The sequence below is a fragment of the Protopterus annectens genome, chromosome 5.part0 (genome assembly GCF_019279795.1).
Source record: "Protopterus annectens isolate FY-2018-M chromosome 5.part0, PAN1.0, whole genome shotgun sequence".
Classification (NCBI taxonomy): Eukaryota; Metazoa; Chordata; order Ceratodontiformes; family Protopteridae; genus Protopterus; species Protopterus annectens.
In genome coordinates this window covers 1,423,180,465-1,423,203,900 of record NC_056735.1, presented here as the reverse complement: position 1 = coordinate 1,423,203,900, position 23,436 = coordinate 1,423,180,465, and the positions used below count along the sequence as shown (strand labels likewise).

Below are 23,436 nucleotides of genomic sequence, written 5' to 3'. Positions count from 1 at the left end.
CTATCCATTAATTTCTCAGTGTTCCTGCAAGAGTTCACAGCCTTTTCTTATCGCCCTCCAATGTTTGATCAGTCAGTGTCCCTTGCAAAAGATTTCTTTCCCAGTTTGAAAGGATCTGACGTCTGCTTCCCAACACTTTGGGTGTACTCCAGGCTAGATATTTTAATCTGATGTGTTTACGTCTCTCTTGCATGTAAAACTAGTCTCTTGGTCTGACCTCCACCCTAGTCATTTCTCATTGGATGTGACTCTGATGTAATGGGATCCTATCTCGCCTACATTCATAACTGATGGGTTCGGAGCCGATCCATCGGCTCCGACTCAGCCACTATACAATAGAACAAAGTCTCTAATTGGCTGGGCTACCCCTTATCCCAGAATGCACAACCCCTGCTTCCCCAGATCTCGTTTGCCGCTTTTCAAGCTAGACGTGGTTTCGACTTGGCTGGAGCTAAGTAGTGTTTTTGGTTACTTTTTGGTCTTTTAAGTCTTCCTTCACCGACGCCCTTTTTGATGGGTCCTCCCTGTTTGGACCCAAGGTGAAGGACACACTGACGGTGCGAGCAGGAGGGCAAGACCTTGACTGCCGTGGGGGCCCGTTTTTCCACTCCTTCTAGACCTTACCCCAAGGCCCAGAGAGGAGGGAAAATGTGGTTCAGGAAATCTCAAAGGTTTTTCCCTACTCCACCGAGTGATCCCCCCCTCTAGAGGCAGAGGGAGGGGAATTCAGGAAGACGTCGCCCCAGAGGCAGCCGAGGCCCCCGTAACTCTGGAGACCGCGATTCCTTTTGTGGTCCATCCTACGCTCCCCGTCCCTGAGACGTGGCCCAACTGCGCATCTCCGGAGCCAGTCGGGGGTCATTTTGCGGAACACCCAGAGGCTTGGCAATCTGTCACCAAGGATCAGTGGGTGCTCCAAACCATAACCGGAGGCTATTTCATCCCTTTCATAAAACCCCCTCTTCCTATCAGGAAAATCCCGGATGTGCCACCCAGTCAAGCGGGATCAAGCAGCGGTCGAGGTCTCAAAGCTGCTAAGAAAAGGAGTCATCCAGCCTGTCCCCACAGACCAGATCTGATCAGGAATTTACTCAAGATTATTTTTGGTGCCAAAAAAGACAGGGGACTTAAGGCCCATTTTGGACCTCAAATCATTAAATCGCTTTGTAAAGAAATCCAAATTCCGGATGGTCACCCTTCAGTCCATTCTCCCGTTATTGGAGAAGGATGTCTGGATGTGCTCCATAGATCTCAAGGATGCTTACTATCACATCCTGATAAGTCAAGAGTCCAGGAGTTACTTACGCTTCCGCCTGGGAACCAGTCATTTCCAATTCCGAGCTCTGCCCTTTGGTCTCACCACAGCCCCCAGGGTGTTCACCAAGTGCCTGGCAGTAGTGACAGCTCACTTGAGAAGTCAAGGATTCCAAGTGTTTCCCTATCTAGACGACTGGCTCCTTACTGCCACCACCAAGCATCTATTAATTCGGGCGCTTATGACCACAGTCAGTTTGGGTCATTCACTAGGAATCACGTTCAATTGGAAAAAATCTGTGCTGCAGCCATCTCAGCGTATTACCTTTATAGGCGCAGAGTTAGACACAAGAAAAATGTGGGCATTTTTGCCGATAGAAAGGATTCAGGTCCTGCAGTCTCAGGTTCAAACCTTGTTACCCAGATCACGAGTTCAGGCCAGATTTGATTCTGCAGTTATTGGGCACGATGGCCTCGACCATTCTTCTAGTCCCCTTGGCCAGGCTGCACATGCGGGTGCTGCAATGGCTACTGTCGGTTCAATGGTCTTTTCAGGATCTCCCCTTGGACCATTTGGTCCGGATTACGGGGAATTTGCCATCAGGACCTACGTTGGTGGCTGCTTCGGTCCAACCTGGACCGGGGGCGACCCTTGCCCTTCAGCCTCCTGTCGCCACGGTGACCACGGACGCCTCCCAGATAGGGTGGGGGGGGGCATTATCTGGACAGGTCTGTCCAAGGTACGTGGCAGGCTCACGAAGCACACTTACATATCAATAATCTGGAAGTGAGAGCGGTGCTACTGGTGTTGCAAGCACTTCATCATGTTCTTCCCCGGGGCACCATTGCGATCCTATCCGACAACATGTCGGTAGTCTGGTACATAAACAAGCAAGGCAGAACCAGGTCCTACCCTCTTTGCCGAGAGGCCATGAGGGTGTGGCATTGGGCGATTTCTACCCAGCATTTCCTAGTGGCAACGCACATTCCGGGGAAATCGAATGTGATTGCAGACAGGCTGAGCAGGACCCTTCTGTTGCCCCACGAGTGGTCTCTCAACGACAGGGTGGCTGCAAACATTTTCGCCAAGTGGGGCCTCCCTTGTTGCGACTTGTTCGCCAGCCCTCACAATGCAAAATGCAGGGAGTTCTTTACTCTGACTCCCTCTCAGGGGCAGATTCCCAGGGATGCTCTAGCTCACAGTTGGCCCTCCGGTGTACTTTACGCCTTTCCTCCGGTTCCCCTTCTCCCGAAGGTGAGACAGAAGGCGATTTATCTGGGAAGCGACATGATTCTGATCGCTCCACACTGGCCTCGTCAGGTTTGGTTCCCCTTCCTTCCTTCTGAGGTATATGTGGAGGGCCCATGGCTTCTGGACCTGGTGCCCGATCTGTTAACTCATCAGTTGGGTCAGTCTCATCCATCCCTCAGGTCCTTGAGGTTGGCTGCCTGGTTACTGCACTTCCAACCTTTGTCAGAGATAACTCTCTTTCTCCAGACGTTATCCACATTTTGTCCTCTTCTCACAAACCTTCCACTACTAAACTGTATTCCAGCAAGTGGAAGAGGTTTGCTGTTTGGGCCCAGCAACGAGGTATAGATCCCCTTACCACCCCAGTACCTCAGGTTTTAGAATTCCTAGCTTCTTTGTTTATTTGGGCTCTTCAGTTTCCACAATCAAAGTCCAACTGGCGGCTATCTCTAATTTTCATGTCTCCTTTGAGCCTTCCTTAATGGCAAACAGGTTTTGCAAATCCTTCCTTAAAGGGGCGTGGCTCCTTCGGCCCCCAATAGCCCATTCTGTGCCTCCTTGGGACCTGAATATGGTTCTAGCTTCTTTAACTGCCTGCCCTTTTGAACCAGCAGCTACTTGTGATATGAAATTTCTATCTTGGAAAACCGCCTTTTTGGTGGCAATAACCTCTGCCAAACGGGTCTCAGAGCTTCAAGCACTCTGTTCTAATTCTCCTTATTTGACCTTTTCACAAAGACAGAGTATCTCAAGTTAAATCCCTCTTTCTTACCCAAGATAGCATCCCCCTTATGCATTCAACAATCCTTGGAGCTTCCTGTGTTTTTTCCCAAATTCTCCAATAACGCAGAATACATTTTCCATCAGTTGGATGTTCATAGACAACTGCGTTTTTACTTAAGTAGGACCAATCAGACACGAAAGTCAGATCAGCTGTTTGTGTCCTTTGCAGAAAATAGGTTAATCAACCGGTGGCTAAAACCACCATAGCCAAATGGATTAAAGATTGCATCTCCTTCATTTATTCACAGTCGGGCAAAGAGCTACCATTCCCAATCAAGGCTCATTCTACCAGAGCGATGGCTACTTCTGTAGCATTCCACTCCAAGTTATCGATAGATGATATCTGTGCGGCCGCTACCTGGACTTCTCCGCACACTTTCATTTCTCATTACAAGATAGATGTGTTGTCTCGAGGTAGAGCTTCTTTTGGTTCCACAGTTCTCAGGAGTGTTTTCCAATGAGCCACCCGGGAGTTAGGTGCTAGGGATGCTGTCCCATCAGTTATGAATGTAGAGATAGGATCCCATTACATCTTTTAGTTATGTACTTACCATAACCCGGATGTATGGGATCCATCTCGCCACATTCATACGCACCTCCTTCCCCTTCCCATTGGATTTAGAGGAAACGTTGCTTCTACTGAGTTCTTTCTCTTGAAGGACTTTAGTTTGTTACAGTTGCTGTTATGTTTTCTGTGTTGGGATGTAGGTATGAAAGCGAACAAACAAGATCTGGGGAAGCAGGCGTGGTGCATTCTGGGATAAGGGGTAGCCCAGCCAATTAGAGACTTCGTTCTATTGTATAGTGGCCGAGTCGGAGCCGTTGGATCGGCTCCGAACCCATCAGTTATGAATGTAGGCAAGATGGATCCCATACATCCGAAGTTATGGTAAGTACATAACTAAAAGTTACAGCCCACTGATCATGAGCTAGTCATTTACAGGGAATGGCATGCTGTAATCCTTTATCTGTTTGCCCCTGTCTTTCTCTAGCTCCTTACGGTGTCCATTAAGTGTGGTCACTGTGAAATGACTATCGTAGACTATAGCTGTACTTTTCTCACTAAAAAATTACTTGCTGTTCCTCATCTGCCCCCAATTCACACCTGAAACCATGTGAAAAATGGTTTGACTTGACTCCACATCTTGAGTTGAGAAAGGTGAAGGCTTGAGCAAGAGACTCACAGGCCTGTTTGATGTCGGGTTTAGGCTTAGGAACGCTGTTTGTCAGGCAGAGATTTCCCAAAGGAAATGCAGTGTTTGTCTCGAGTGATATCCTTTGTATCCAAACTATCCATGCTCTTTTCTGGGTGGCAATCCATCTCATTTTTACTCACACAGAGGGATTTCATCTGATGAATGTGAATTGACTTCTCAGTTCTTTGCAGCTAAGATGGCCTCATTGCAAACTGTATTGTCTTCTGCAGTAAGCTGTAAATGGGCTTACTTTCCTTGCACAGAGCCTCCTGCTTGGACGGTGCAAGTTTTGGGAGGTTGACTATTTGGACTTGATTTTTCTGATTTCAGCTATGTGAGCTGTGATTTGCAGTCTGGATCCATGCCTGATTGGAACTGCTCATTACATACTTGCATATTTCCAACAGTATTGAAGGAGCTGTTGGTTATTCCAGTGATGAATAAGTATAATCTTAATCCAGGTGACTTGGCTAATTGCTACTCTGTTTTTGAGCTTCCCCTTTATTGGTTAAGACTGTTGGAAATGTTTGCTAACAATTTGGTGCATTGAGGCGATATTGTGTCCATTATCCTTTTGAATCTGGTTTTTGTAGAAGATTCTGTACTGAGGCAGCCCCCACTTGGGTGTTGAATCATCTCCTAGTGGTGAGAGATACTGTTCTGGTCCTTCATGATCTCCTCTGTATTTTTACACTAAACACAACATTCTTCTTGATCAGCTTAGAACATACTGTGGTGCCACAGTTACTGTTCTTGAATGGTTTGCCTCCAACCTTACAGGACATATCCCATGGATTACTTCAGGAATAAATTCAGCAGCAAGCATACCTGTTGCATATGGGGCTCCCTGTGGTTCTTTTTTTTAAGCTCTGTTCATGTTCATGCTTCGTAAGGAGAGCTCACTTTAGAGGGGATTGGAGTACCATTGTTGTACTGATGATTCTTACCTTTACCCGTCTTTTCTTCAGGACACATTGCTTGCTGTAGATTCACTTGGTGAGTATTTGGAAAGCATTCACAATTGCATGGTTGCTAATGACCTGCAACTTACTGCCAAGAGTATTGCTGTAACTAACCCCTTCTTAAGGGATCCAACCCTCATTCCTATTTGCAGTGGTGATAAGTTTTCATTTGTGAAGAAGGTGAAAAAATTTAAATGTTTTCTTTAATGACCAACACTAAGAGGACTAAATGCTGTCGGTTAATAATTTTTTTTCCAGCTTTGAAATGTCTGTCATCATCTCTCTCTCAAGAGCCTTCATTCCTCTATGACATATTGATGGTGGTGCACATCTTAGTCTCTTCATGACTTTGTTACTGCAGTTCCGTTTACCCACTACTGCCCAACAGTGAAATTTATTGTCATCTGCTTCAGAATTCCACAGCTGGGTTACTTTCAAGTACCTTTTTTTTACTTTCATATTAATTCCATTCTGCAATCTGCACTGGCTAAGCTATTTAGTCATGTATTACTTTTAAAGTTGGCTTAGTTAGCCCTACGTGATCTGGGTGCCCCCAACCTCAGAGCTCTTGGTGCCCAACTGTCAGACTGTTTGTTTATTGACATTGTTTACCAGCAAAATTTGACCGGGCCTAATTGTGTCAGTTTTCAGCAGAGGTCCAGCGAGAAAAGTTCTACAGCCATAATTAAAAATAAATAAGTAACATTAAAGTAAACTGGAACTTGAGTACAGAGTTTTACATAGAATATAAAAATTATGTACAAAATATTCCACGTTTCATGCTAGGGAAAGTGAAGGAGCAGAAACACAAATGTAGATTTGTGCTTTGTACTGAGATGTGAGGTATTGATGTTCTTCGTCTCACATTGCTGCAGTCATAACCTATGGGTAGTCCGCTGTCCTCGGTCGGCCCGAATACCAAAGTGTTAGGCTGGCGTCGGTCATGGTCGCTCTGAGCTGACGTCAGTACGCAGTAGTACTTAAGCGCATGACCGACGCCATATCCTCAGTCTTTCTTGCCACGTGGTCCGAAGCAGAAGCAGCGTTTGCAAGTGTCGTTCGGCGTCCTGAAATTTTCGTTTTTCGAGTTTCAGACCGAAGACCAGTTGGGCTAAGTACCCCGTTGGGGAATATTTTTGTCTTTTCTTGCCTCAGTTAATCCGGATGTCAGAAAAAGTTAATAATTGTATTTCTTGTGGGAAACAGATACCTCATAGGGACTATCATTCTCTCTGTATTCCTTGCTTGGGGCCTGAGCATGACGTAGTCGGGTGTCGCTTTTGCGCTAGATTTAATAAGCGCACCATTAAACGCAGACTAGACTGTGCTAGGCTTGTTTTCGGTAAGCGGTGTAACTACAACATGCCGTCGGATCCGACGCCCGCTACCGCAAAAAAGCGAAAGGATAAATCTTTAAAGTCTAAGCAGGATGAGTCGTCCGTTGCGGACGCCGGTTCTATGGAATCTACGGTTGAATCTGTGGATCCAGCCGAGGTCTCGGCTGAATCACAGGGGGAACCTTTAATATTGCAGGATTTGGCCTCTCAGGAGTTAGGTCAGGCCGAGGGGGCTCCTCAAGTTTCTGTGGTGCCATCCTTACAAAAGGTGATTAGGCCTTCTACTTCTGTCTCTAAAGGCCCTGCTAAAGCTAGACCTGGTCTTTCTGGTACAGGCGTCAGCCCAAGTACTTTGGGCTCTGTTCCCAAAAAACATATGTTAAAAATGGCAGAGGATTTGATTACTTTAATCAGGGGTTCTATGCCCCCTCCAGAGAAGAGGCCTAGAATGGGGACAGATTTAGAGGTTTTGGAGCATTCCTCAGATTACTCTGAGTCTTCAGCTGAGGATATTCAGGATTTTCCTCCCTATTCTGATTCGGAGGCAGAGGATTCCTGTCCTTCTGCTTCTCCTCCAGAGGATTTTTCCTTTTCTGAAACCTTGCACTCCATGAGGGAGCATTTCAAGTGGGAAGGTCAGGATTTCTCAGATTCCCGTAAGAGGCTTAGGGAATTTTTGTTTTTGCCACAGCATAGGCCTTTGGCTATTCCCCCTGTTTTAGATGTTCAGGATGTTTTTGCTGAAGCTTCCCTTAATCCTGATTCTTTACCCCCAGCCCCTGTCAAGCCAGACAGGTATTACAGAGTTCCAGAGGCTCATAAGTATTTGTATAAAAGTCCTAGAGCTGACCCGGAAACCATTATTCAAGGACCTAAGGGTGTCAGGGCTTCTGTAGTTAAGAATCCTGTACCTCTGGATAAAGATGCTAGAGCTTTGGATAGGTGGGGTAAAAAAGTGTATACCTCCTCCACGCTAGCTATGAGGGCTTTGAATTGCCAGTTTCATATGCTGAAGTATCAGAACTTTCTGTTAAGTCAGTTGAAATCTAAGGTAGATGCTTTAGCTGAGGGTATAGAGTGTAAGGAATTGCAGGACTTAGTTCATGCCTCAGATCAGGTTGGTAAGCATTCTCTGCAGTGTGGCTTCGATGCTCTTCAGGCTTCTTCCAGGGTGGCTGCTACTGGTTCAGTTATTCGTAGGCATGCCTGGCTTAAGGATCAAAATTTGTCAGAGCATGTTAAAGCTCGAATTTTGGATGCCCCCCTTCAGTCTGAGGTTCTCTCTGGTTCTCCTGTGGAGTCAGTTTTGAAAAAGATGGAAGACAAAGCTAAGTCCATGCAGACGGTTAAGGAATCTTTGCAAGTGCAGCCCCCTAAGTTTAGCAGGAATTGGCCTGCAAAAGGATGGTCTTACCCTTCTTCCAACTTTCAGTCTAAGGTCAGGTCTAGACGTGGTAGGGGTAGAGCTCACGCTCAGGGTTCTTTCAGGCCTAGGACTTGGAGTTCCCCTGCACAATCTTCTGGTGAGGGCAGTGGTCAGCCTTTTCGTAAACAGACCCAATGACCTGTGTTTCCAGCTGCCAGATTCTTCCTGCCTGGCAGCTCCTCTAGGAGGAAAGTTGGCCTTATTCAAACAAAACTGGCTTTTGGTCACCCAGGACAAATGGGTGTTGGACATTATAAATCTAGGTTACAAGTTTTATTTTCACACCTTCCCTCCTTTCAAAGGCATGCCAGATGTACCTCCTCAGCAAAGGCTGGAGGCTCACAAACAGATTTCTTTGCTTCTGCAAATGGGGGCAATCCAGGTGGTACCTCCGTCAGAAGTAGGCCTAGGGTTTTATTCTCGCCTATTCCTTGTGCCAAAGAAAGGAAATACTTGGAGACCAATTCTGGATTTGTCCATTCTCAACACATACCTAGACATTCCAAAGTTCAAGATGTTAACTTTACAACAACTTCTGCCTCTGCTAGGCAAAGATCACTGGATGGTAACTCTGGACCTCAAAGAGGCTTATCTTCACATTCCCATCAGGCCCAGCTGCAGGAGGTTCCTGCGTTTTCGGGCTGGTACTTTTCATTATCAGTTCTCTGCATTGCCCTTTGGCTTATCTACTGCGCCCAGGTGTTCACAAAGGTGCTGGCTCCCGTGATAGCCTTCTTAAGACTGAGAGGAATACAAATTTATCCTTATCTGGACGATTGCCTCATTCTTGCTCAAGACAAAGACAAGTTACTTCAACATCTACAGTATGTAATGACAGTTTTAAGGTGCCTAGGGTATTCTGTGAACGAAACAAAGTCCAGTCTAGTACCCTCTCAGGACATGTGCTTTCTGGGTGTGAGACTGAATACAGCCTCTCAGATGGCTTTTTTGACCCCGGACAAACAAAGAAATCTTCACCTATACTTCCAGCAACTATCAGTAATGTCCAGGCTGACTGCAAGGACAGTCCTTCAAGCCTTGGGGTTCATGGCATCTTGCATTCTGGTTCTTCCCAATGCCAAATTGCATATGAGGAAGCTACAATGGTATCTCAAAAATGTATGGACTCAACACTGCCAAGATTTAGACACTGTCATTCAGATAATACCGTGCATCCAGAAGGAATTCTTGTGGTGGGCTCAGGAATGTCACCTAAACAAGGGACTCTCTGTGACCCGACCAGAGGCGAGTCAGATCTTAACGATGGATGCCTCAGACCTGGCTTGGGGAGCACACTTCAATGGGAAATGGATTCAAGACACGTGGCCTCCCAGACTACTGCATCTGCATATCAACATGAAGGAGATGTTAGCAGTCCAATTTGCCCTGATGGCTTTCAAGGATCTACTTCAACCAGGACAGGTGTTGATTCAAACAGACAACACAACAGTCATGTGGTACATCAACAAGCAGGGGGGAACCCATTCTTACCCTCTTTGCAGACGAGCTATGATTTTGTGGGAGACTGCTCTGAGTTTGCACATCACTCTTCAAGCACGGTTTCTGCCAGGAGCACAGAACTCCTTAGCAGATGTATTGAGCAGACAAATTGTGGATCCCCACGAGTGGAAATTAGATCCTCACATATTCCAACAGTTGACAGTGGCTTGGGGAACTCCAGACATAGATATGTTCGCTTCTCCACTAAATTTCCAACTGCCAAAATTCTGCACAAAGATGTTTCACCCAAAAGCTTGGAAAGTGAATGCTCTATCTTTCAGTTGGAACAACCTTCACGTCTATGCTTTCCCTCCTCTGCCTCTCCTTTCCAAGGTACTCATAAAAGTCAGGCAGGACAAGCCTTGCATGATTCTAATAGCACCAGATTGGCCTCGTCAGCACTGGTATCCTCTGCTGAGGAGTTTTAGTACAGGAGCCCCCTTGGCCTTTGCCACAAATTCCACACCTGTTGTCTCAGGCAAGCAATCATTTTCTCAATGTCAGGGTGCAGTCCCTGCATCTGACAGCCTGGCGTATTCTGTTTTAGACCAGGGTGGGTCTCAGCTTCCTCAGCAGGTTTTGAATGTCATTTTGGAAGCCAGACGGCCTAGTACTAGAAAAGTTTATGCTGATAAATGGAGGAGATTTTTTCTTTGGAGCACAGCAAAGAGCTTTGATGTCTCCGTGCCTAATTTGAGTTTTACACTACAGTACCTTGCTGAATTAGGGTTTGTCTTTTTCCTCCGTGAAAGTTCATGCTGCAGCCATTTCTGCTCACTATGATTGTGACCCTCCTTAAATCTCACCCTTTGTTTAAACAATTTCTTAGAGGGGCAAAAAACATAAGACCCCCACGTAGAGCTCCTACTCCTTCCTGGGATCTCAATTTTGTGTTGGAAAAGCTTACTTTACCTCCTTTTGAACCTGCAGCTACGTCTGAGTTGAAGTTTTTGTCCTGGAAGAATGCTTTTTTGTTGGCCATTACGTCTGCTAGGAGAGTATCTGAATTACAGGCTCTCATGGCAGTTGAACCTTTCCTGATATTTCATAAGGATAGGGTGTCCCTGCGGACCAGCCCTACTTTTATGCCTAAAGTTATTTCTGTGGCCTTGAACCAATCTATTCATTTGCCTACTTTTTATGCTGATCCCCAGAATAAAGGGGAAAAAAATCTTGCATTCTCTGGACATTCACAGGCAGTTACGCTACTATTTGAGCAGAACTAAAGAATTCAGGAAGACCCAACAGTTATTTATTTCTTTTGCTTTGGGTTCACAGGGGAAGGCTGTTTCTAAGCAGACTATTTCTAAGTGGATTGGCCATTGTATTGCTTTTTGTTATTCTCATCATGGGAAGGAGGTTCCTGTGGGGATCAGACCTCATTCCACTAGAGCAACCGCCACATCTACTGCTTTTTTAAGGGGGGTAGCAACTAAGGATATTTTGGAGGCAGCTACCTGGAGTTCAGTGCACACCTTTACCAAACATTACCATCTCCCTCTTTATTCTAAGTCTAGGGCTGGGTTTGCCGCTGCTGTTTTACAGGGCATTTTGGCAGCTCCTAATGCTTTTTAGTTGGCCAGCCTCCCTTTACCTTTGCTTTGGGATTCTACCCATAGGTTATGACTGCAGCAATGTGAGACGAAGAACATAGTACGTTTTGTACCTACCATAAATGTAGATGTTCAAGGATCCACATTGCTGCAGTCCAATTTTCCCTCCCTCCTTCCCCTCTATAGTTTGGGGTTGCTGTGTTTCTTTGGGATAATGATTCTTTTATTTAAGTTGGTGGTTGGATATTTCTATTTTGGCTTTGGCCTTTCCCTTTTAGGCCTTCTGACATCTGGGGCAAGAAAGACTGAGGATATGGCGTCGGTCATGCGCTTAAGTACTACTGCGTACTGACGTCAGCTCAGAGCGACCATGACCGACGCCAGCCTAACACTTTGGTATTCGGGCCGACAGAGGACAGCGGACTACCCATAGGTTATGACTGCAGCAATGTGGATCCTCGAACATCTACATTTATGGTAGGTACAAAACTGTACTTTTTATTAGATTGAGATTAAAAGGTAAACCTTAATTCTTATATTGAAAGTAAGGGTAAGTAGTCAGAGGGGATAATAACAGGTGGCTAGTAAGTAATAAAGATAGCAAAGGGAAATACTTTTGAGTATGATGTATTAGTGAAAAAAGGAGGGAGTAGAGGGTAATAAAAGAAAAAAAAAGAAAAAAAATTGTGACAAGGCCTTTGTGTCAGTCTTCCATGGATTTGTTAGAGGTTCTTGGGGCATGTCTTAAATATTTTTGCATTCATCCTTTTTACCATTTGGTCTTAACTGTGGAACTTCCTTCCCCAGTGGTTAAGGGAATTTGTTATCCAGTTTTACAAGGTTCTTTAAAACCTATGTTTTTCATCTTTCCTTTAATCTTTATAATTTGTGTATTTTAGCTTGTTTTTATTTAATCTTTTACTACTTTTCACTCAGTTATGTTAGTTTTAATTAACTTATTATATAATGTTCATAAACTTTGTAAAGTAGATCAGCGTGCATTTATTAGACCTCTCAGTCTTTTCTCTTAATGTTGTTTTTTTGTATTTTATATTGCTTTATTTCTATACTGCGGTGGTGGTGCTGTGGTAGCATTGTCTCCTCACAGTAAGACGTCCTGTTCGATTCTCAGCTAGAGCATCTACTCTGTGGAGACGTGCGTGAATGGGCGTGCCTTCGTTGAAGGTTGTGCTTCAGGGCTGGCAACTCTGCACGTAAAAATCCACTGCCAGTCATTAGCGGACCAGAGTTCCGCTGTGGCAACCCCTAACTGGGAAAAGCTGAAAGACCCAACAACAACATATTGCTTTATTGCTATGGTACTTGGTTGTCAAAAACCTGAATAAATTTGAACAAGTGATTAAATTTGTTATACAGCACATGTTGTGCAGTATATGTTTGAAAAGTAGTATTTTTATTGCTGGGGAGATTCCTTCCTTCCATCACTCTTGTATTGTAACACTTGTGTTTAGTGGAGAAGCATTACGGTTTATCATGTCTTTTTTGTCAAAACATATAAGTATTGTGTATCTTTGAGTGTAGATTTGTAATGTTGACACTGCATTGTGTCAGCTATGTTGACACAAGTTACATTAGAGTATCTGAGGTTGGGTTACTCAGAATAATGGAGAAGAATGTATGACCTTTTGAGGTAGTATGTTTAGAGATGGGAGGGTATTTTTTATTTCATTGCTTGTTTATATTTTTTTTAGAGGTTGATGCATTTTGAATTTTTGTTTAATTTGCAATGTTTTGAAACTCTTTAGCAGGGCTTGATGCTCTAATCTAAACTTTATAAAACTGCCACTGCATAAGATTGCAACCATGTGACCACAGGAACATGTTGCAACTGAATAAGATCAGGTTGTGAGTGATGTCCACCTTTAACCTGTTTTCTATTCATTGTATGAATTCCTGTAGGAGTGATCATATGGTGTTGTGGAGAATGTACTCACACAACTGTATTTTGTGATTTATTTATCTGGGAGGTGGATATTTATTCTGAACATTTTGTAAATGAACAGGAATGAAGTTGCAAACAGATGTGAGAAATATTGACGAGTTCTCTTAGTTCAGTGAAGACAAATTGCTTTCAGAAGTGATTGAAACTAGATCCGTTGACTACAGTTTCCAAATGGACACCAAAATATAGTTTTTTTTGTAAAGTATAATGTAATTCCTCTCTGTACAAGCTGGCAAAATGAAATCCATTCAGACATAAGTATACATTCAACATAATCTTACACTGATTTTGAAAACCTCTGAATGCAAATTATGAAGCTCTGGTTTTCAGTTACCAGTTATACGTTAAAAATAAACCGAACTCTGTATTTGATTATATTTATTTGTGTGTGTGTGTCTGTATGCACACGCATGTATGTTGTAGATAAAACGGCTTGTATCTAACTTTTACACATGCATCCATACAATATTGTCAGTGTCTGGAGGTTTTTATTTTGGAATCCTTGTTAGAATCAAACTCCTTTTTAATCAAAATGCACTCCATTTTTTTTTTTCAGAATTGTATTTGCTGATTTCTTTGTCATGAATCTCATTCTCTGGGGAGAAGGTTCTTCAGCAGCAATTCCATTTGGCACTTTGGTAGCTATTTTGGCACTGTGGTTCTGCATTTCAGTTCCCCTCACATTCATTGGTGCTTACTTTGGCTTCAAGAAAAATGTAAGTGTAGTAGTATTGTTTAATGACATTGTTTAAAATCAGGGTTTACTTGTGGATACATTTTAAGAAGTTATCTTTCTAGAGTTTAATTATCCTGTAGTAGTCGATCCTTATGCATGTCATGATGCTCATACATATTTGTGTGTAGCTGTATGAGAGTTGCATTTCTTTTTTTTATGTCTATGATAATGTACAACGCTGTGCATGAAGAAGTACAGTGCCATTGAGATGAACTAGTCCTGCATGTCTTTCTTTTTTAAGCTTTGGTCTTTTTTGTTTTTCAGGAAGTTTGGGTTCCATAAGTTCATAGAGAATCAATTCCCTTTTCTTTTCAGTGCCCATTAAAGACTAGTTCTGTTGATTTCCCCTAGGTATGCATGTGTATGCATTTCAGTGTGCAGCAACTGAAGTGTCCACAGAGGTTCTTCACAAAAATAATAGGGAGTAAGCAACAAACTGTACGCCCCTCAGCAGTCTGCAGGAGACGAGATCTATGCCTGGCCTACAAAACATCCTCTGATCCTGCTCTGATGGGCCTGTTGCACATCTGCAAATAAATAAGAAGTATTGGAGGGAGGGGTATATGTCTCAGAGACTAGCCCCTTTCTGGAACAAGCTTTCCATCCACGTGAGGCAGAGATGTTCGTGTTTCACTGTTGCAGTCATTACATTTGGGTAATCTGCTGGCAGGTTGCTCTCTGTCGGCCTGAATTCCAAAGTCTTGGGTCCTGCGTCGGTTGCTGTCTTCTCTTCCATGACGTCAGGTCGTCAGAGGTATAAAACATGCAGCCAACGCCATTTTCTTTAGTCTTTCTTGCCGCGTGGTACTTGAAGCAGAAGCATTTCGCAAGTGCCGGTCGGCCGACTACTGAAATATTTGAGTTTGAGTTTCAGAACCGAAGTCTTCACTAAAGCTAAGTACCCCGTTGGGGAAACTTTTTTTCTTGCTTTTTACCGATGTCAGAAAAAGTTAATTGCATTACTTGTGGGAAGCAAATACCTCATAAGGATGTCCATTTATACTGTATTTCTTGCCTAGGCCCTGATCACAACGTGCCTAGCTGTCGGTTTTGTGCTAGATTTAACCAACGCACTATTAAGCGTCTGTATATTTTTACATCAAAGTATTTTGGAAACAGATTTAACTACCTAGAAATGTCGTCTGATAGCAATCCGACTACCGGGGTACATAAAAAAAATGCAAAGAAAAGGACAGAGAAAGGCAGTCGAGATCCAAAACAGATTAAGCTTCTCCTAAGCCAGTCGCCGGTTCGCCCGTACTCAGTGAGGTGCTTTTGCAGCCCCTGATACCCGCTATCTTTGATTTGTAGGCCTCTGCCGACACCCATGTGGAGTCTGGCATGCCGCAAGATACTCCAGGTGTTGGACCGACGGATGTATCTCCCACGGATGGGTCCGGAGCGGCTGAGCAGGCACAGGCTTCTGAGGGTGTTTTCAGACCTCAACATTTGTATATCAAACCGACGACAGCTGCAAAACCAAAGGCAAAAGCAACTTCCAAAACTAAAAAAACTATGCATGAGCCACATGCACAGGCCTCTGTGCCTAAAAAACAGATGATCAAAATGGCTGAAGACCTTATTACCTTGATCAGGGGTACCCATCCCCCTCCAGATAAGAGGCCTAGGCAAGACACTGATTATGAATTTTGAGATCCGGTTTCTATTTCTTCTATTTCCCCTTCTGATCAGGAATTATCTATACCTCCCTAGTGGATTCTGATGCTGAAGAGTCTATTCCATCTGCATCTCCTCCTGAGGATTATTCATTTGGAGAAACGTTGCATACTTTGAGGGAGCATTTTCACTGGGAGAGTCAAGACCTCTCAGAATCAAAAGAGGCTCAGGGATTTCCTTCTCCCTCAGCACAAGCCTTTAGCCATTCCTCCTGTTTTAGACATTGTGGATGATGTGTTTTTGGAGTCAAGCTTGACCCCCTAACTCCGGCTCCCAGTAAGCCAGACATATTACAGGGTCCCTGTCTCGCATAAATTTTTATTTAGAAACCCTGTTGCTGATCCTAAAACTATTTCACAGGGTCCAAAGGGAGTTAAGGCCTCAACAGCAAAAAATCCTACCCCCTCTGACAGAGATTCAAGGGCACTAGACAGATGGGGAAAAAAAGGTTTATACATCTGCAACCTTGGCTGTCAGGGCCCTAAACTGTCAATTTCATATGCTTAACTACCAACAACATGTTATGGGATTGCTGAAACATTAAATTATGTTGATTTCAGAATGTGCAGAAAGTAAAGAATTGCAGGAATTATTGCATGCTGTTGAACAAGTTGGAAAGCATACTTTGCAATGTGGTTTTGATTCCTTAAAGAGGCCTCCTGCAGGGCCACAGTTACAGGATCTATGATTAGGAGGCATGCCTGGTTAAAGGAACATTTGCCTGATCATGTTAAAGCTAAATTGCTAGATGCACCTTTACAGTATGATTCTCTGTTTGGTATTAAGGCAGAAGAGGTTTTAAAGAAAATGGAAAACAAAGCGAAGTCTATGCAAACTGTCAAAGACTTCTTACAAGTGCAGCCACCAAGATTCAGTAGACATTGGCCTACAAAAAATTGGTCCTTTCCTGTGTCAGACAGAGCTCAGAGGCAAATCCAGATGCCCTAAGGGTTCCAGATACCAGGCACAAGATTCATACAGGTCAAAGCAATGGAGCGCTTCCACCTCCAAATCTGGAGGAGATAAAGCGCAAACCTACAGAACGCAATCCCAATGACTTCCCTCTGCCTACACCAAGCACTTATCTTTTGGCAGCACCCATAGGGGGAAAATTAGCACTTTTTGCTCAAAATTGGCAGTTAATAACCCAGGACAAGTGGGTACTAAACATGGTATCACAGGGATGCAGATTCCATTTCCACACTCTGACAATGGCAAATGGTTGGCCAGATCTGCCAAAAAATCATTGGGCAGAGGCACAGAAACAGGTTACGTCCCTCATGGATATGGGGGCCATTCAGACAGTACCAGAATAGGAAAAAGGACAAGGTTTTTACTCTTCTGTTCTTGGTACCCAGAAAGGACAAGGCCTGGCGCCCAGTACTGGCTTGATCTTTTTTGAACACATACCTGGACATTCCAAAATTCAAAATGCTGACTTTGAAACAGCTTCTGCCCATGCTGGGCAAGAATGCTTGGCTGGTGAGTTTAGACCTAAAAGAGGCATACCTGCATGTCCCAATAAGACAATCGTGGAAAAGATACCTCAGATTCAAGGCTGGCTTAATGCATTACCAATTCTCTGCACTGCCCTTTGGCTTATCTACTGTGCCAAGGGTCTTTACAAAGTGCCTGGCACCAGTAATTGCATTTTGCAGACAAAGTATACAAATGCATCCTTACTTGGACAACTGTGTCATTCAAGCAGAGAACAAAGGACACACTTCTTCGACACCTGACGTTTGTGAAAAGGCTTCTAACATGCTTTAGGGTACACAATAAATGAAAAGAAATCACAACTGGTACCCTCTCAAAAGATGCAAGCTTGGATACAACTGCCCAGATAACTTACCTCACGCCAGACAAACAAAGGCAACTGACTGCTTACTTCAAACTGATGGCAACAAAAACCCAGTCTTCTGCAAGGCAAATTCTGCAGGCTCTGGGCTTCATGGTATCCTGCATCCTACTAATTCCATATGCAAGACTGCATATGAGGAAACTTCAGTGGTACTTAAAAAGTTTATGGAGTCTACATTCAAACAGTCTGGAAACAATGATGTCTCCCATTCCCTGCCTGCAACTGGAGTTTCTATGGTGGGCAAAGGCATGTCACCAAAACATGGGACTGCCCTTCACTCTACCCCCTGCCAGCCAAACCTTAACAGACTCCTCAGATTATGCCTGGGGGCACACATGGCAGGAAGATGCATTCAGGTCTTATGGACACCAAAACAAATGCATCTACATATCAACCAGAAAGAGTTGCTAGCTGTTCAAAATGCCCTAACAGCCTTCAAGGACTTACTTCATCCAGGACAACTACTGATAGACGGACAACACCACAGTCATGTGGTATACAAACAGGCAAGGGGGCACACACTCATACCCCCTTTGCAGATTAGCCATGGTGCTGTGGGACACGGCTATGACCTACCAAGTACATCTTCAAGCTCAATTCCTGTCAGGAAAACAAAACACTCTGGCAGACGACTTAAGCAAAAACCTTATGGATCCTCACGAGTGGAAACTAAATCCACGTGTCTTCAGCATAAGAGAAATGGGGGAGCCCAGACATAGATCTAGTTGCCTGTCCTCAAAATTATCCATTGAAAATTTTCTGCACAAGGACTTATCACAGACAAGCATGGAAAGTGGACGCCCTATCCTTCAGTTGGAAAAACCTTTCAGTTTACTCCTTTCCTCCTCTGCCTCTTCTTCCCAAGGTCCTCCTAAAAGTCAGACCAGAGAAGCTAAAGATGATATTAATTGCCCCGGACTGGCCCCACCAACACTAGTACCCAATCCTAAGGAACTTGGCTCAATACCCAGCTTGGACCTTGCCTCAAACACCGCAACTACTGTCCCAGCAAAACAATCAGATCCTGCACAACCAACTACAGACTCTGAACCTGGCAGCATGGCTAATCATGTAGTCATACAAACACCTCTCAGTAAAGCTGTGATGGATGTCATTTTGGAAGCCAGAAGGCCTAGTACTAGAAAATCTTATGCTGACAAAGGGAAGAGATTCTGTGCTTGGAATTGAGCACAAGGAACTGATACAGCAGAACCAAATATTCCTCAGATATTACAATACTTAACTGAAGTGCTTGACAAAGGCCTATCTTTCTCATCAATCAAAATCCGTGTCTCTGCCATTTCAGCTCATTACAATACAGAGCCACCAATCTTTTCTCATCCTTTACTAAAGCAGTACCTTAGAGGAGCCAAAAATGTAAGGCCTAGTAGAAGATCACTTGATCAGGACAAAAGCTCTAAGAAAAACTGAGCAATTACTAGTGTCGTGCTGCAGGATCAGAAGGAAAGGCCGTTTCAAAGCAGACATTTTCAAAGTGGATAAGCCACTGCATCCGTTTCTGCTACTTACACCATGGTAAATCTGTGCCCAAGGGCATTAGGTCTCATTCCACCAGAGCTGCAGCTACTTCAGCAGCCTTTCTCAGAGGAGTACCAATCAAAGACATTCTAGAGGCTGCTACTTGGAGTTCTGTTCACACCTTTACAAAGCATTACCATTTGCCTCTCTACTCTAAGTCCAGGGCAGGCTTTGCCACTTGCAGTGCTGCAGGGCCTTATAGCCGCACCTAATGCTGTTTAGCTCCAGCCTCCCAACCATAGCTTTGGGATTCTACCCAAATGTAATGATTGCAACAGTGAAACATGAAGAACATAGTACAGTTGTGTACACTTACCATAAATGTAAATGTCCGAGTGTATTCACTGTTGCAGTCCAGGTTACCCTCCCGCCATCCCCCTGTCATTCTGAAGTTTATCTTTCCTTCTCTATCTTCTACAACCTTTGTGGTGTATTTGCTTGTAGATGAAGGTAAAGTTTATATTGTTGCATGTATATTTATATTTATTTATATATATATATATATATATATATATATATATATATATATATATATATATATATATATATAATTTTGCTACCTTTTTGGGGGCACCTGTCAATGGGGGCAAGAAAAACTAAAGAAAATGGCATCGGCTGCATGTTTTATACTCCTGACAACCTGACGCCATGGAAGAGAAGACGGCAACCGACGCAGGACCCAAGACTTTGGAATTCAGACCGACTGAGGGCAACCTGCCAGCAGATTACCCAAATGTAATGACTGCAACAGTGAATACACTCGAACATCTACATTTATGCTAAGTGTACACAACTGTACTTTTTTCCTTAACCCAGTTCAAGCAGATGGGGAATCAAAAATTTACTCCTGGTCTGGCACCTTTGTCTCTGTTAGAAAGGCAGCCTGTAAATGCTTGACCACCCATGCCAAATCCTACGTATATCCCTTAAATTAACCCTTGGGCAGCAAAACTTGTCAGATGCATGTGAGGAAAGCATGGCTAGGCTTAAAAAGATCCCTCCTATGGTTAAGTAGTCACCTATGAAGTGGTACAGCTGAAGGTTTCTTAAGGCATCTGATTTCATTTCTGATTTTATCCTTTTTTTCACATGAAAGATTGTTATAGATGTATTAACTGGTGCTGCATATTCTGGTGCCATCTATCAGCACCTTGTGCAGCAGCAGCATGGATGTGTCTTCCATAGAGTATGTAGATGTTGATCACAGGGATCACTGCAGCACTATAAATTATAGTCTTTGTAGAAAGAGTCAAATATAGATGGTCTGCCCATAACTTTCAGGAAGTCGCCAGCATAAACTCCTTTTTCCCATTTTCTACATGGGGTCTGGGTGCCATGTCAGCTGTCGCCATCTCAATTCACTGCCTGTCCTCCTGCCTTCCTCGACAGTCATGCATGAACGCTGCATGTCTTTTTCTCACACAGTCCATCTTTTTGCCAGATGCCCTTGTTTCCTCTTCCCTACTTCTGTCTGTCCCCAAATCTTCTTCACCAGATTGTCTTCTGCTTTTCTGCACATGTTATCTTTGACGTTATCTGCATTTGGAGCTACTTTGGCTTCTGCTCTGATGTCCTCATCTCTTCATCTTCTTAGAGTGTACATCCTACCACCCATCTCATGCACTTCATTTTTATCACCTCTAGCTTCCTCTGATGCTCTGCCTTTACTGCCCAGGTTTCTGCACCATACTGAAGTATTAGTCCCACCACTGATTTGTACACCTTACTTTTCAGATTCTTTGGCATTCTTCTATCATAAATTACTCCTGACACTGACAGTTGGCTGCAACCCTTCTGATTCTGGCTTTGAACTACTTATCCAGGTTTTCCTTTTCTTCAGCCACCCCTCCTAGATACTTAGGTTCATAGGTTCATAGGTTCATACTAGGCTATCTGCCCGAGGGCATTTACAAGCCTAGCCCATCGTTTTGTGGCTTACGCCACCCCTTTAGTATGGGGAACTATACCCATTATTTTGCTGTGCCTCTGTCGAGCAGTGACACTGAGGTAATCCCTGGGGTATATCTGCGATCTCCCATCCATTGGTCAAGATTTCTCTTGAACAAGGCCAGCGAGGTGCTCTGCCTCACATGTACCGGGATTTTGTTCCACAGCATAGGGAGTCTTTGGGTGATGAATCTATCCCTCCAGCACGCCCTATTAATAGCCGTGTCGAGGTTTAAGTCTCCGCCCTTGTGGCTCTGATGGATCTAGATTTTTGAGGTGAAGCATATTCATCAAATCTGGGTTTGACATGGCCTTGTATGTTAGGCAAAGGTCACCTCTGAGCAAGCGTGGCGACTGAATAGAGCTGGAGTTCTTTCAGTCGGGCAGCATAGGACAGATTTTGAGACCCTTTATCCTTTTGGTGAGGAACTTTTGTGGCCTCTCCAGCTGCTGCAAGTGTCGGGTCAGATACATTCGAATGGGGCATTGTACTCAATCATTGGTCTGATGAGTGATGAGTAAAGGGAGACTATGACCTCCCTTGATCTAGATGAGAATCCTTCATGATAAGGTGGGCAATGTAGAAGGTCTTCCTGACTACTTTAGCTACATGGGTGTCGAATGACAGACTACTATCAACCTGGGTCCCCAGGTCCCTGATAACTTCTTCTGTGCTCAGTGGATTGCCACCTATTTGGTAGCTAGGGGTAACCTTGTTTTTCCCGAAGGGTATGACTATGCATTTTTGGCATTTAACTTTAGGCCGTGGCTCTGGCACCAGTTATCCGTTTCTGTGAGACCCTTCTGAAGGATATCTGTGTCAGATGTGTTTTCTACTATGGCGCCCAGTTTGCAGTCATCTGCAAACTTTGTCAGCCATAACCCTCCTGTGTTTGCTTGTACTGAAAAGTAGATGCCAAACAAGAGTGGGCCCAGGACTGAGCCCTGTGGGACACCACTTGTGACAGGCTTTGAGTCTGACATGGCGCCAGCAACTCAGACCCTGTGGGTTCTGTCACTCAGCCAGTTTGCAACCCATCTTGTGATGTATGGGTTAACATTTAAGCTGATGAGTTTTTCAATGATACCCAAGTGGGGTATTGTATCGAAGGCCTTAGCCAGATCGAGGTAGGCTGTATGGACTGCCTTTCCTCATCAATGGCTTTGGTGCCTGTTTCAAAACAGTCAACCAAGTTTAAAAGGCATGATCTGCCTTTGACAAAGCCAAACTGGGTTGGATCCAAAGTCTGCAAATTCCCTATGTCTTTATTTATGAGGTCCATTATGATCCTCTCCATGGCTTTGCAGATAAGGCTTGTCAAGCTAATGGGCGGTAATTTCCAGGGTCGGTGGAGGCACCGCCTTTGTGAAGTGGGACCACAGTTGCAGTGCGCCACTCCCTGGGTACGTATCCAGAGGTAAGACTTTGATTAAACAGCTGTCCTAGCTGTGGGTTTAATTCCTCATTGAGTTCGTGGAGCACACAGCCGGGGACACCATCAGGTCCCATGGATGCTGTGTTTTTGCTTTGGAGAGAGCAGTTCTCACTTGGGCGCTGGAGATGTTTGGGGGGCTGCAATCGTTTGGTATAGATATCTCTCCTTTTGGGGGGGAGGGGGGGAGAAGTTTGCACTTAACCTGTCAGCCAGTATGTTGGCAATGTCTGTAGGATCAGTAATCTTCACATCATTTTGAACTAGTTCTGAGCATATCTGGGAGTTTCCTCCTAGGTTTCTAACATAGCTAAAGAAGGCCTTATGATTGTCTTTTGAGTCTTTAGCTATTTTTCTCTCGAAATTTGCTTTGGATGATTTTATGAGAGCTCTTAGTTTTTTACTTATAGTGATCAAGGGTGTCTTACCTTTTAAGGATTTTGCTCTATCTTGTAGTAGCTTCCTCCTTTTGTTGTAGAGTTTGTTTATGGCTGGGGTCCACCAGACTGGACGCTTGCCTTTGGTACAAAGAGTCTTTGTTTTGCTTGGGATTGCCTTATCCATGCAGTCCTGCAGGTGCTGGTAGAAGGCATTTGTAAGTGATTCAGCGGCTTGAGTACTGTTTTCCGCCGGTTCGGGGCCTTAAAGGAGACCACACTAGTCTTTAGAAGTGTGAAGTCGGCTTTTGAGAAGTTCTTTACTGGTCTTTTTATTTCAGGTGGGGTGGGATGAGGACCTCCAGCGAGATTAGTTTGTGATCTGATCTCACCAGTGAGGGGTATACTTCGGTGTTGAACATTGTGCTCCCATGTTCGTGATGATGAGATCAAGTATGTTATCTCCTCTTGTGGGGATGGTGACTAGTTGTTCCATGGCATTTGAGTTTATGAATTCCAGGAACTTTTGGGCTAGGGTGTTTGGGCTTGAGTAGTGTTCCCAGTCTATATTAGGGTAATTGAAGTCACCTAGTATGATGGTGTTTGGTGATACATTTATCCCTCTAGTGTTTTCAGGAAG

General features: G+C 44.2%; 1 protein-coding gene across 1 annotated transcript in view; it reads left to right on the top strand.

The window, feature by feature from the left end:
• The window catches only part of TM9SF2 (transmembrane 9 superfamily member 2), a 1,342,976-nt gene that overhangs the window by 601,599 nt on the left and 717,941 nt on the right, over nt 1-23,436 (top strand). The window contains exon 13 of the mRNA XM_044071229.1: nt 13,783-13,942. Within this exon, the coding sequence (XP_043927164.1) occupies nt 13,783-13,942 (160 nt within the window). The remainder of the gene's footprint in view (nt 1-13,782; nt 13,943-23,436) is intronic.